Source organism: Protopterus annectens, chromosome 12.part0 (genome assembly GCF_019279795.1).
Source record: "Protopterus annectens isolate FY-2018-M chromosome 12.part0, PAN1.0, whole genome shotgun sequence".
Taxonomy (NCBI): domain Eukaryota; kingdom Metazoa; phylum Chordata; order Ceratodontiformes; family Protopteridae; genus Protopterus; species Protopterus annectens.
The window spans coordinates 567,987,491-568,000,773 of record NC_056746.1 but is presented as its reverse complement, the minus strand read 5'-3'; the positions used below and the strand labels follow the sequence as shown (position 1 = coordinate 568,000,773).

The following is a 13,283-nucleotide window of genomic DNA, read 5'->3' as shown; positions in this document are numbered from 1 at the left end:
AGGATCTGATCAAGGAGCTATCAAACACCCTAGCAGGAGCTGTATCTGATGAGGTCCAAGAAAAACTAGCCTCCCAGTTAACTACCCAGGAGTCTATTTCCAATTTGTCCATGAGGCTCATTGCACATGCAGCTGAAGGGGCAGCCAGGTCAGCTGGTTCAGGCGGTTCAGTTAGGTGACACGCCTGGGTGCACCTGTGTGAGTTTGCTGAGTCATTTAAGTCTTCCTTCATCAATGCTCCCTTTAATGGATCTTCTTTGTTTGGCTTTAAAGTGAAAGAGACTCTAGCCAGGTGTCAGAAGGATGGAAAGACATTGTCTGCTGTAGGCTTACATTTTTCTACTCCCAAATTATCCTATTCTAGGAATCAGAGGAGTGGAAAGATGTGGTTCAGGAAGTCCCAAGGGCCTTTCCAGGACACATGTAGTGGAGGCTCCCCTTGGGGCAGAGGGGGAGCTCTAATGAAAGATGTAGACCATGAGGCAGAGGTGGCCCACAGAATCAGGGTTCCAGAGACTCTCTGGTCAACCCTACCAGCACTCCTGAAAGGTGGCCTGACTGCTTACCTCTGGAAGCAGTTGGAGAACATTTTCTCTGCATTAAACAGCCTGGTGAAAAATAACCACAGATGCTTGGGTGCAGAGAATTATTACCAGAGGTTACTCTATCCCCTTCACTATTTATCCAAGATTTCTATCAAGGATCCCATCCCATCAGAGGAATCAAGCAGCCGTAGAAATCCAAAAGCTGCTAGAAAAAATGTCATGCAAATAGTCCCACCAGACCAGATAGGATCCAGATTTTACTTAAGGTTCTTTATAGTGCCAAAAAAGACAGGGGACTGGAGACCAATTCCAGATCTCAGCCTTCTAAGCCATTTTGTTTAACAAACCAAATTCTGGATGGTAACGGTGCAGCCAATTCTTCCCATTCTAGAGGAAAATGACTGGATGTGCTATACAGACCTTCAAGATGCGTATTATCACATAAAGATGCACAAATACTCCAGAAGGTTTCTCTGCTTTCGGCTAGGAGCCAGTTACTTTCAATCCAGGGTGCTGCTCTTTGGTCTCAGCACAGCCCCCAGGGTGTTCACCAAATGTATGGCAGCAATAACAGCTCATTTGAGACTGCACGAATTCCAGGTATTTCCATGTCTAGATGACTGGCTCATCACCCTTTCCACCAGACATCTACTGCTTCAAGCAAAAGAATACATTCTGCACTTGTTTGTGTGCCTAGGTATCACAGTCAGTCATTCAAAATGTCAGCTAAGCCCTACTCAACATATAAAATTCATTCTCATCTGAATACCATCTCTTGTAATGCTTCCTTTCCTCAACACAGGTTACAGAATCTCAAGTGCATGCTATTTTTTGCGGAAATAACATCCCAGCACTTCTAGTCCTTCAAGCACTGGGTTCCATGGCAGAGACCATCACTCTAGTCCCACTAGCGAGATTACACATGCGACTACTACAATGACTTCTAGCATCACAATGGTCCATTCTCACCCATCCAGTGAACTAAACCATTCTTATCACCAGTTGCTGAAAAAAAGACCTGTCCTAGTGGTTGGAATCCAAAGAAATCCTTTTAGGTCGCCCCATCATCCCTCCTCAACCCAAAGCCATAGTGATCACGGATGCCTCCCAGATGGGGTGGGGTGGATTTTCTGGGAAGAACAGCCCAAGTCACTTGGTGCCTGATAGAGGCCAATCTGCATATCAATGTTCTGGAGATGAGAGCATTGCTATTAGCATTGCAAGCCTTTCAATCTGTCCTCCCTCTAGGAACCATTGCGATCCAATCAGACAATATGTCCATGGTCTGGTACATCAACAAACAAGAGGGAACCAAGTCTTACCCCATGTGTTGAGAAGACCTCAGAGTGTGGCAATGGGCAATCTCTTCCAACCACTTTCTGATAGCAATGCACATCCCAGGGAGCTCCAACACGATTGCAGTCAAACTGAGCAGGTTTATTCTTCAACCTCACAAGTGGTCTCTCAATCCCAGAATAGTGAGGAAGATTTTCCATTGCTGGGGCCAGCCTTGCTGCTACCTATTTGCGTCACCCAAAAACAACAAGTGCAGAAGCTACTTTGCCCTAATTCTCCCTCAGGAGGAGTCCCGGAGAGATGCTCTTCTCCTCAATTGGCCCCACGGTCTCCTCTATGCCTTTCCCCCTTCTCTCTAATTCCACTCTTTCTCAAGAAAGCAATGAGGTTGAGAAGCAAAGTGATCCTCATTGCACCCTATTAGCCTCAACATATTTGGTTCCCCTTCCTATGGCCTCGTGTAACTCACAATCCATGGGTTCTGGACCCAGTTCCAGACCTGCTGTCTCACCCTCAGGGACTGGTGCATTCCAGCCTTCAAAATGTCAAGCTCACAGCTTGGTTCTTCCACTTCTACTAGTTACCAGGCATAATGATTTACCTTCCCCAGTTCAAAAAATTCCATTGGCTTCCCACAAACCATCCACCAGGAAACTCTACCTTAGCAAGTGGAAGAGCTTTTCGATTTGGGCATGCGATAATGATATTAACCCCTTCTCTGCACCAGTGGAGAAAGCTTTTGAATTTTCAGCCATACTTTTTTGATCAAGGAGCTTCTGCTTCCACAATTAAGGTCCAGTTAGCTGTCATTTCAAATTTCCATAACCGCTTCTAAGACCATTCACTAATTTCCCACAGATTATGTAAAGTGTTCCTAAAAGGAGTTTTGCAATTAAAGGCTCTGTTTAAAGACCATCTAGTCCCTTGGGATATGACCTTGGTTTTGCAGTCCTTGGTGCCCCCCCCCCCCTTTGAACCAGCAGTGACATGTCACTTAAAATTTCTCTCATGGAAAACTGTTTTTCTGATAGCCATTGCCTCTGCCAGATGAATTTCTGAGATTCAAGCCTTATGCTCAAAACCCACATATTTGTTTTTTCATAAGGATAGAGTTTCACTAAGAACCAGCCCATCCTTTCTTCCTGAGGTGGTCTCAGAATCCAATATTAATCAAATTACTGACTTGCCCATTTTCTTTCCCAATTTTTTCAACAAAGGTGAATACTGCTTGCACTTGCTGGATGTTCACAGACAGTTACATTTCTACCTCAGAAGAACTGAAGAATCTAGAAAATCTGACCAGGAATATCCCTCCATAGGGCCACCCAGGATCTAAGGTAGCTGTTGGCTCTGTCCCAACAGTCAAGAATGGATGAAGACTGACAACATCAGATAAAGAAGCTATGTTCTTACCACATAACTGATGTACTGTCAGTGTGGATGGAAACCACTCCCTGGGAAAACTATGTTCTGAAGTGCATACAATGCTAGGAGGATGGCTGCCATCTCCAGAACATTGATGCGGAAGTGAATGTCTTTTGACCTCATTCCTAGGACTGTCCTCCTTTCTTTATGCCCTCTACCTCAGAGGGGAAGCATCAGTAGTAACCGTAGCAGCTGGTAATGGATGAAAAAAGACTCCCCCTGAACAATGGTGGGCTGAATCCACTATTTTGGATGGCTGCAATAAACTGAAGAAAGCTTTAAGGGGTGATGAAGTGGGTGGGAAGACTGACACCACTGAACACGGGATCTCCACTGAAGAACTCTCACATAATCCTAGTACTTGGCATGGAGAACTGACATTATGGAGGATTCTAGGGTTCCTAGTGTGCAAAGAATGAGGGAAGCTGGAGGATTATCATATCTTAGGACTTTTACTTGTAGCCTGAGGAAGATGAGCTTTGCTATTTACATTGCTGTATCCACATGACAGACTATAAAGGCTAAGGACTGAGAAGGCTCAAGATTTGGCTTTTCTAACTTTACTGACACACCCAAGGGCTGACATATGTGGAGTAAGTAATCATTTGCCAGGATTAATGATCCCTCTGTATTTTGTCATCTAGATGGGGAACACATGGAACCCTTGCAGCCTGAGATGCACTGTGACCACCGACATGCACTTGGTAAACATCCTGGAGGCTGTGGTGAGACTAATCATCAGTGTTCAGAAGTGATAATGAATCTCTCGCAGGTGAAAATGGAGTAACCATCTAGATTGCTTTGCAATCCTGATATGGCAATAAACATTGCAAATGTCTTTTGAGCACATCCAGTCCCCTTTCTGTACAAGTGGAAGAATGATCTGCACTGTGACAATCCACAATTTTGTTTTCTTTACATGTAGATTAGGCTGCTGAAGTACAAAATGGGTCTGAGGTCCTGGGTGTTATTTGGCACTATAAAGGACATGGAGTAGATGCCACATCCTTTCTGGTCTGGTGGGACCTCTTGAATGGCTCTCTTTTGCAGAAGCTGTGAAATTTCTTGAGCTGCTTCCCTTTTTTGGTTGGGCAGAATGTCTGGAAGGGCTTTTGTTCTTTTTTGGGGGGTGGAAATGAAAGGCAGAATATAGCTGCTGAATATTATTTTCTTTATCCAGGTGTCTTCTGTGATGGCTGAATAAGTTTCTGGGTGAAGAAAGAATTGTCCAATCACTGCTCTTACAGACGAACAATCAGACAACTTTTCAGGAGCACTTAAAGGTTTCTCTGAAATCTGACCTCTAAACCCTTGATTTTGTGTACCTCCTCTGTCCCTCTGGCAGTGTCCATTGAATGATTCCCCTCTTGTATGAGGGGCTGTGTCTGACCAGGGGTCATAGGAAGAACGTTTTTTTTAAACTAGTGCCTCTTGTTAACTTTCTGTTTTTGGGAGTAGGACTTTTAAGGAATTGTATAACAGACTATTACAGCAGATAGCATTTTCCCTTCTTGTTCACTCTTCTCCTTAATTTTTAGACCAAACAGTGATAATGTGTCAAAGGGGGCATTCAGAAAGGACACAGTAAATTTATCTGCACAATCATACAATCATACAATCTCAGACCGGCATGAGGGCAGATAGCTATGCTGGTCCTTACTGCACTCTCTTCTCTATTAGTTGTATTGGATAGTAGCGTCATGGAGAGGTTGGTACTGGACAACCTAATAGTAAGCTGGCTTCCATTTGCTTTTCTATATTGTGCATAGGGGTCTCTAAAGGGAATCCAGATATTTTTAAAACAATATCATGTATGAAACATAATTCAGTGCCTTCAGGGAAAACTTTGCCTAGGTGTAACCCTGCCTTCCTAATTGGCCCATTGTTCTAGACTCCTTATTAAGAGGATGAACCATGAAGCTGTCCTCTGATACCTCTTTTTTGGTGGCTGTTGCTGCCACAGATGAATCATTAAGAGGCTCCTTACACCAATAGGGAAGGTCCTTAGAAGGCCTCAGTATCTTGTTTGGTTTATGGGTTATTGGTTCCACCACATCAGGTTCTTACCATGCTCTTTCAGCCACCAAGTTAATAGGACCATTGGTGTGATCATCCAGAAGTAGAGGAGGCAACTCTAAAGGCATTGAGAATCACTTCCTTATCCAGGGAAGGGGTGATGGTGAGCCAGATCCCCCTCTGACTCATTTCCATAATTTCCCCAAAGTGGAGTCGTCAGAGGGACTACATGATGAGTTTTACTTTCACTGAGGCCTCTGCCCTGTGTGAGGGATTCTACTGGGGAATCTATGCATCTCATTTTACACTAACATTTCTTGTGCATTTTGTGGAGGAGAGGAGACTTCTGAGGAGCTAAAAGTGCTCCTAACTCCTTACTGAAGGAAGCATTCAATACCCTCAGACCTGTGCTGTCTGTGGGACTGAAAATGAGAGCTGAAAGTCTCAGATACACTGGGATGGAAGGCTGGAGTCAAAACAGGAGAAGCATTCCCTTCTCATGTAAGATAACAGGTGATAATACTCTCAAATGTTTCAAATGCTGAAGTCAGCACAGATGGCAGCTCCTAAATGCTTTTTCTCTTTCATGAGTCCCCTCAAATTATCTAGGTTATGATTCCCAGCTATTCCCATTAGAAGTAATATATAATTATCGACCATGGGATGGGTAAGGCAGATCTATAACTAAATGAGATTGTTATTTTGAGCAGAAAATGGCAACTGGCTAGGCTTAAATGGCACACAAGGTCAGCTAGCCTAGTACTTAGCTATGATCCTATGAACATATGAACATATGAGTGCTGGAGGATCATGTCTGGTGCTAACAGCAACAAATGCAGAGGTGGCTCATGGTACTGGCTGTTGGACTGAATCCCCTCCCCTCCCCCATTAACAAAAAAAAAGGAAGGAAAAAATGGGTCTATATTATAAAACCGAACCTCCACAACTGCGAACACCTAATGAGCGACACATAAACGCCGAACTATGAAAAAAGCGAAGGATGTAAATATCGAAAACTGGAATGCCGAACGCAGTTTCAACAACAACAGCACCACACAGGTAAGTAAAACCTACAAAAATAAACTTCATTAATCACACTTTTGCAGGAGGGCAAGCTGGGGCTGTGCCCCCCCCCCCACTTATATATACCAACTCCGAGATCGCACTACAGTGGGGAAAAGGACATATTTCTTCTTCCCCATGATCACTCTACTGGCCACGGAAATACATTCGGCGTTCCGGTTTTCGATATTTACATCCTTCGTGTTTTTTGTAGTTCAGCATTTATGTGTCGCTCATTAGGTGTTCGCAGTTGTGGACGGTCGATCATCTAATATAGACTCAAAAAAATTACTATAAAAGTAAAAAAGTCGACTTGGCTTTCAGTTTTACTTCCTGTTCCAAGAAAACCCTAGAGTGAAAAAAAAAAAAATCAGCTTAGTCCATTCACCAGGCTGTTTTCAGAACAGCCCAGCTGCAAACTTACTCCACCAATCCATGATGTTCTTTTATATTGCTGTTAAGGATGTTGGATACATCCTTAACATGGGTCTCACTGGGATGCTGCATGAAGCAGTGAAGAGGCTTACCTAATGGCTCTGACTGTCTCAGGTGACTGACACAGTAAAGTAAACCGACATCACTTTGATTAGACATGGCTATGGGAGTGTACAGCCACCATCACAGGAATACGTTTATTTATGTATTTATTTTTGTTTTTTTTAAGTATGGTATTTTTTTATCAGGTAATGTGCCTGCTACTGCCAGCAAGAAGGGTAAGATGTACTGTGTGTGTCTCTGTGTGTGTGTGTGTGTGTGTGTGTGTGTGTGTGTGTGTGTGTGTGTGTATGTGTGTGTGTGTGTGTGCGCGCGTGTGCGTGCGTGTGCGTGCATGTGTGTGCGTGTGTGTGCGTGTGTGTGCGTGTGTGTGTGTGTGTGTGTGTGTGTGTGTGTGTGTGTGTGTGTGTGCGCGTGTGTGTGCGTCTGTGTGTGTGTGTGTGTCTGTATATGTGAGTACTTCTGCATACATGGACAAACTATTGAAGGGATTACTGGAGAAAATAATTCATATTGGTATCATTTGAGAGCTTGTGCATACATGAACACACTATTAAAGGGATCATTGGGGAACATGATTCATTTTGGTGTCATTGAAGTGCTTGTGTGTGCATAGTTAAACTACTGAAAGGCTCAACAGGGAAATTGTGTCATTTATGTTGTTTGCATTGTATTCTGACAGCAGTGAACTGAAAAAATAAATTCCTGAGTGGGAGATATCTGTTTTTATTCATAGATTCATTTGATCACAATCAAGCATATGAGGTGCTCAGGCACAATAATACAAGTGACTATTAATTGATGGTCACATCTATATATTTGGGTGTGTTTAAAATAAATTACTTTATCCAGTTGCTGCTATTTTTATTTTATTACATTCTGATGTCTGAGGTATATTCAGTCAATAAAGTTGTCTTTTAATTGTTGGATACAGGGGTTGTCTGTGGTTAAAAGTGACTTTACACTGCTGTCATTTGTTTAAAATAAACATTATTCTAGCTTTACAGAAGTCAGAAGCAGTGCTAATAATTTTTTCACTTTCTATCACAGTCCAGCATCAGCACTGCACTCAGTAAGTAGCAGTCTGTAGTGGTCTGGGCAGGACATGTGTGACAACAACTAATCATTGGCAGTGTGTTGCACTAAGAAATGTTGCTATATAACAGTACTTGGTTTTCCCATTGAGTTTTGGGCTGTTCATTTTCTATGTGAAGTCATTTTCTCTTTGTGGATTTTATCCAAGGGCTTTGGTTTCTTCAACCAGACCCTCAGCAGTATAATATATATGTCTATCCATTTGTCCTTAAACTTTTCATCCCAAGCTAACTGTAGAGTGGTACACAAAAGATAACTATGTCTTTTTAGAGGGGGTAGGAAGTATATATATTTCCTATCATACTATTTTTGTTCATGTCATCATTAATTCAAAAGTTAGGGAAAAAAGCTCTAAGATGCACTTCAGAGCATCTACAACTCTGTGACTTCTAGGGTCCCAGCAGACCCCTGTTTTAATTGAGTTACTTCCTCCAGACTTAAGTTACAGTAGAGTGTCTGTCTGTTACAGAGTGTTAAAAGCATGGGGCGGGGGTAAAAAGTAAGACAAAGTATGAAAAAGCAAGAAAGAATTAATCTGTCTGGATGGTGTGGGGCCAGGATGAGGGGAAAACAGTAGAAGGCACTGGGGATGTACAGGGGAGACTAGCGGTAACAGGGGGACCCATAGCGTATTAATTGCAACAAGACATTTGAAGTATATATAGTTAGTAAAGTGGCTATAATAAGTGGGTTTATACTGAAAAAGTCTGTGGATGAAAGTGAATGACTATTTCACTTTGATTACAGGTAATGGCTACTGACCTACTGTAATACAGCCCCCCCCCCCCCACTGTATTTGGCTCCACCCAATCAGTTACTTGTTGCAGCCCCTCCTTGCTTTGAAGTCATGTGCCGCTACTGAACAAATGAGGTCTGAGAGACAAGTGGGACTGCACTGCATTATGGCAGATAGGGTAAGCTCAAGTGCTGCAGAGGCATTAGAGTGATTAGTTTGCTCGTTCAAATCTGCCAAGAGGATGAATAGAACTATTGAGATGAACAGAATGGGCAATGTGGAATCCTTTACTAAAATGACAACTTTGCTCAGAGATCACAGTGCTTTTAAACAAAATAACATCATCTGAGAACCAAAACAATTTTGTGGCTTTGAATCTAAGTAGTTCCTTCTTGTCTTGTGTCTGGTAATAAGAATGTGTAAACAATAACATACTGTACATCCTTTTTAAATAATGTTCTTTACTAGAAGCAATTTTTTTCAGAATTCAAATTCCCTACAAAATTATGCATTAATTAAAATTTTCTGCAATGACTATCTAAGTATAGCTTGCTCTATTTCAGTTTTCAGCAAACAAACCTCTGATTTCTTCATGGGATTGCTTTCAGATGACTGCGCAATCTGGTCCTGGAATGTATTTGTATTTGCTGAGCTACCAATTGTGGCGGAAGAATCTGTAAATGTCATCTAATGTTAAAAACAAAGTATATAAAAACAGGCTTGCACTATACACATATTTTCAGTAGATTATTCACTTTTTATATTGAGGTAAATGTTATAGTTTCTATATTTGTTATTGAGGGAGCTATCAGTAAGACAGAATATTTTGAAATTTCCGTAAATGTCAAGCAATACTAAAACCAAAGTACATAAGATTTGTATTATATGCATATTTTCATCAGATCATTAATATTTCAGTTTAAGAAGCAGGGGCAATAGTTGCTGTAATTGGCATTCTGCATCAGTCCAAGCATCGTATTAACATCAGTTGGTATTCATAGTCAGTTATGCATGTTAGATGGGTCGCTAACTGGTTCACTGATGCAACACATATAGTCAAAATAGGGGAATCCACCTCCAACAGCAGACCTGTAACCAGTGGTGTTCCACAGGGATCAGTCCTGGGACTTTACTGTTTGAAATCTTGATCTTGTTGATCCTAGGATTAAAGCAACAGGTAATATTAAATGTGGGAGTGCTCTGCACCATCGTAAACAAGATGTGTACTCCACCCTACCTGTCTGTGTCTAAGACTGCTATGTGAGTCTGTTTAGTTCTGATTATAGCAGAGAACGTGCACGTGTGTGTGTATTTTTGCTTGGGTTAGACTCAGGGTTAAGTTAGGTGATATTTTTATGGTACGTGTGTGTGTATATATATAATGTGTGTTTGTGTGTTAACTTGCCTTGTCAAGTGATACTGTTATGGATAAGGTTTTTAGTAAGGTAATACATCAGGCTAGAATTAGGGGCAGCAGCAGGGTTAAGGTTAAGATTTGGATGAATGGGGAGTGGCAATTATGAGAACTATTAGGTAAGATATAAATTTATTCAGAAGTTATAACTAGTGACTGGCATAAAAGGAAAGTGGATTTTAAACATGGGGTAGAAATAAAAAAAGGATATAGTTAAGAAGTAACAAGACTTATTTAGAAAGGCTGACAAAGGTTAAAGCATTGCAAAATAAGAAGAATCTCAGAGAACAAAAAGAGAAGCAACTGCAGAGTGTTAAAGAGAAGATAAAGGGGTATCTGGATAATATGCATGAGTTTAGGCAGATTGCTGTTAAGCAACTGTTTTTTGTTAATAACTCCAGAGTAGAAAAAAAAAAACTCTTAACACCATGATTTAGGCAACAGAACACAGAAAGGGTGGTTGCCAAACTTAGGAAGCCTATAACAAGAAAAGTAACTAGAGATCCTGTACAGGTATCAGATATTTTGGAAATGTTATGAAAAGTTGTATAAATCAGATGAATTTTGAAATCAAGAACAAGTACAAATGGAAATATTTATGGAAGACTTAAATATGTCAAGGTTAGAGGTAGATGAGACTCACCAATTAACAGTTAAGACAGGAGGAGTTCTGATAGAAATGGTAATTTATAATCAATCTGCAGGAAGATCTCCAGGAATAGATGATATTCCAGTGGAAGTTTGGAAGACAGGAGGGAATGAAGTGATAAAGGTCTGGAAGGTTTTGTTTAACAGTATTTTAAAATGAGGGGAAGCATCAACATCATGGAAGAAAGCGGTTGTGGATGTAATATCAAAAGACAGTAAAGATCCATCAGGCCATATAGGCCAATTTCAATTTTAAACCATAATTATAATGTGTTTAGATCTATAATAGCTAAAAGAACAGAAAAGGCATTGCCCAAAATTGTTAGATATGGATCAATGTGGTTTTATGGAGGGAAGGCAAACATTTGACAACATTAATAGAAAAAGATGATCGAGAGGGAAACAGAATGTAAGAAAATATTACTATTGTTGGTGGGTCCTGATGCAGAGAAAACATTCAAAAGAGTAAGCTGGGATTTTATGAGTAGGGCAATGGAAGCATTTGCATTCTCTGATACAATAATAAGGTTAATTAGGAGGTTATATGAGGGACTGGAGGGAAAAATTAAAGTGGGAGGGTTCCACACTGGTAAGTTGTGCTTGAACAGGGGAACTAGGTAGTGTAGTAGTCCCCTTTATTATTTGCATTATAATTAGAGCTACTGGCATAGAAAATAAGAGACTCAGAAATTAGAGGACATCATTGCTATGGCAATCAAGAAAAAATAAGTTATGTACTCACCATAACATTCCATGTGAGTTGTTCATCTCACCTTCATTCTTACGGATGGGTTCGGAGCCAATCCTCGGCTCCGAGTCGGCCTACTACAAAGCTCGAGGTCTTCAGACAGCTCGAGGCCAAGTCCCTATCCTATGATGCACCTTGAGTTACCTCAGATCTTGTTTGCTGCCTCTAATAATGCCATATGCCATTCTATCACTTTTATTAGGTAAAAACCATAGAAAGACAAAGCAACCATGATAAAACTAGTATCTCGGTCCTCAGAAAACCCTGGAGGGGATAGGAGGATGGGATGTATGAATGAAGGCAAGATGAACAACTCATATGGAACATTATGGTGATTACATAACATCTTTACGTGAAGTTGTTCTATCTCGCCGTTCATTCTTACAGATGGTAGCATCATCAAGCACCATCTTTCTCGGGTGGCTCATGGGAGTATGTTTTTCAAGACAGTAGAACCAAAAGAGGCCCTGTCCCTGGAGGCCCTATCAACTTTGTAATAAATGATAAAGGTATGAGGTTTTGACCAAGTGGCTGCTACACAAATACTGTCTATAGGAAGCTTAGCAGAAAAGGCAGAGGATGTGGACACTGCTCTGGTGGAATGAGCCTTAATTTTGTGTTGTACAGGTAAACTGGCAGCTGAGTAAGTGAAAGTGATGCAATCAGATAACCTTGATAGTGTTGTTTTTGCCACTGGTATACCTTTCTTAGAATCTGAAAAGGAAACAAAAAGTTGTTCTGATCTTCTGAATTCTTTGGTTCTATCCAGGTAAAATCTGAGCTGTCTGTGAACATCAAGCTTGTGCAGCATATACTCTAAGTTGTTGGTGTATTTGGGGAAAAACACTGGTAAATCTATAGTTTGGTTAAGGATTAGCTTCAGTACAAACTTTAGGTAAGAATGAAGGATTTGTTTGTAGTTAAACTCTATCAGCATGAATAACCAAATACAGAGGTTTTATGGACAAGGCCTGTAGTTCTGATACTCTTCGGGCAGACGTGATGGCTACTAAAAAGATAGTCTTCCAAGACAAAAAATTTCAAATCACACTAAGAAACTGGCTCAAAAGGTGGAAGAATAATGTGTGAGAGCATAAAATTTAAGTTCCATGGGGTATAAGGGGATTTAACTGGTGGTCTGAGGTGGAAAGTCCCTTTGAGAAAGGTGTGACATTATGTTAAATCTTTCAACACCAAGATAAAAATTAGAGATCGCAGCAAGCTGAACCTGAATTGTAGCTGCCGCTGCTCCTTTGTTGAAAAGCATAGTCAAAAATTCTAGTATAGAGGAAATAGAGGCTTGGTAGGGATCAATGTTATTCTGAGAAGCCCATATAGAAAATATCCTCCATTTGCTAAGGTACAACTTCCTAGTAGAGCATTTATGAGAAGATATTAAAATATGGTGCATTTCATTTCAGAGGTTATGGAACCTGGCTATGTTGGGAATTGGAGCAGCTAAGCTGTCAATTTTAGGGACTGAAAGGAAGGATGAAGGGTCCCTGATGAATGCGTCAGGAGGACTGAAACTGGGTCCAGAATCCAAGTCTCTTCCAACAGATGAAGTCAAAGGAAGGAGAACCAAATCTGATGAGGCCAATGAGGGGCAATTTGAATGATGGTCCTTCCCAGGGCTTTTGCTTTCTGTAGTACTTTGGGTATCACAGGAATTGGTGGGAAGCATAGAGGAGACCTGAAGGCCAATTGTATAAGAGTGCGTCCCTTGGGGAATCTCCCAGAGGGGGAATCAGGGCAAAGTAGCTTCTGCATTTTGTGTTCATGGGGGAAGCAAAAAGATCGCAG

The 13,283-nt window shown here is 41.2% G+C and overlaps 1 protein-coding gene across 1 annotated transcript in view; it reads right to left on the bottom strand.

The window, feature by feature from the left end:
* The window catches only part of LOC122816190 (radial spoke head 10 homolog B-like), a 1,099,140-nt gene that overhangs the window by 164,397 nt on the left and 921,460 nt on the right, over window positions 1–13,283 (bottom strand). Inside the window, exon 17 of the mRNA XM_044088939.1 lies at window positions 9,250–9,357. Coding sequence (XP_043944874.1) covers window positions 9,250–9,357 — 108 coding nt within the window. The remainder of the gene's footprint in view (window positions 1–9,249; window positions 9,358–13,283) is intronic.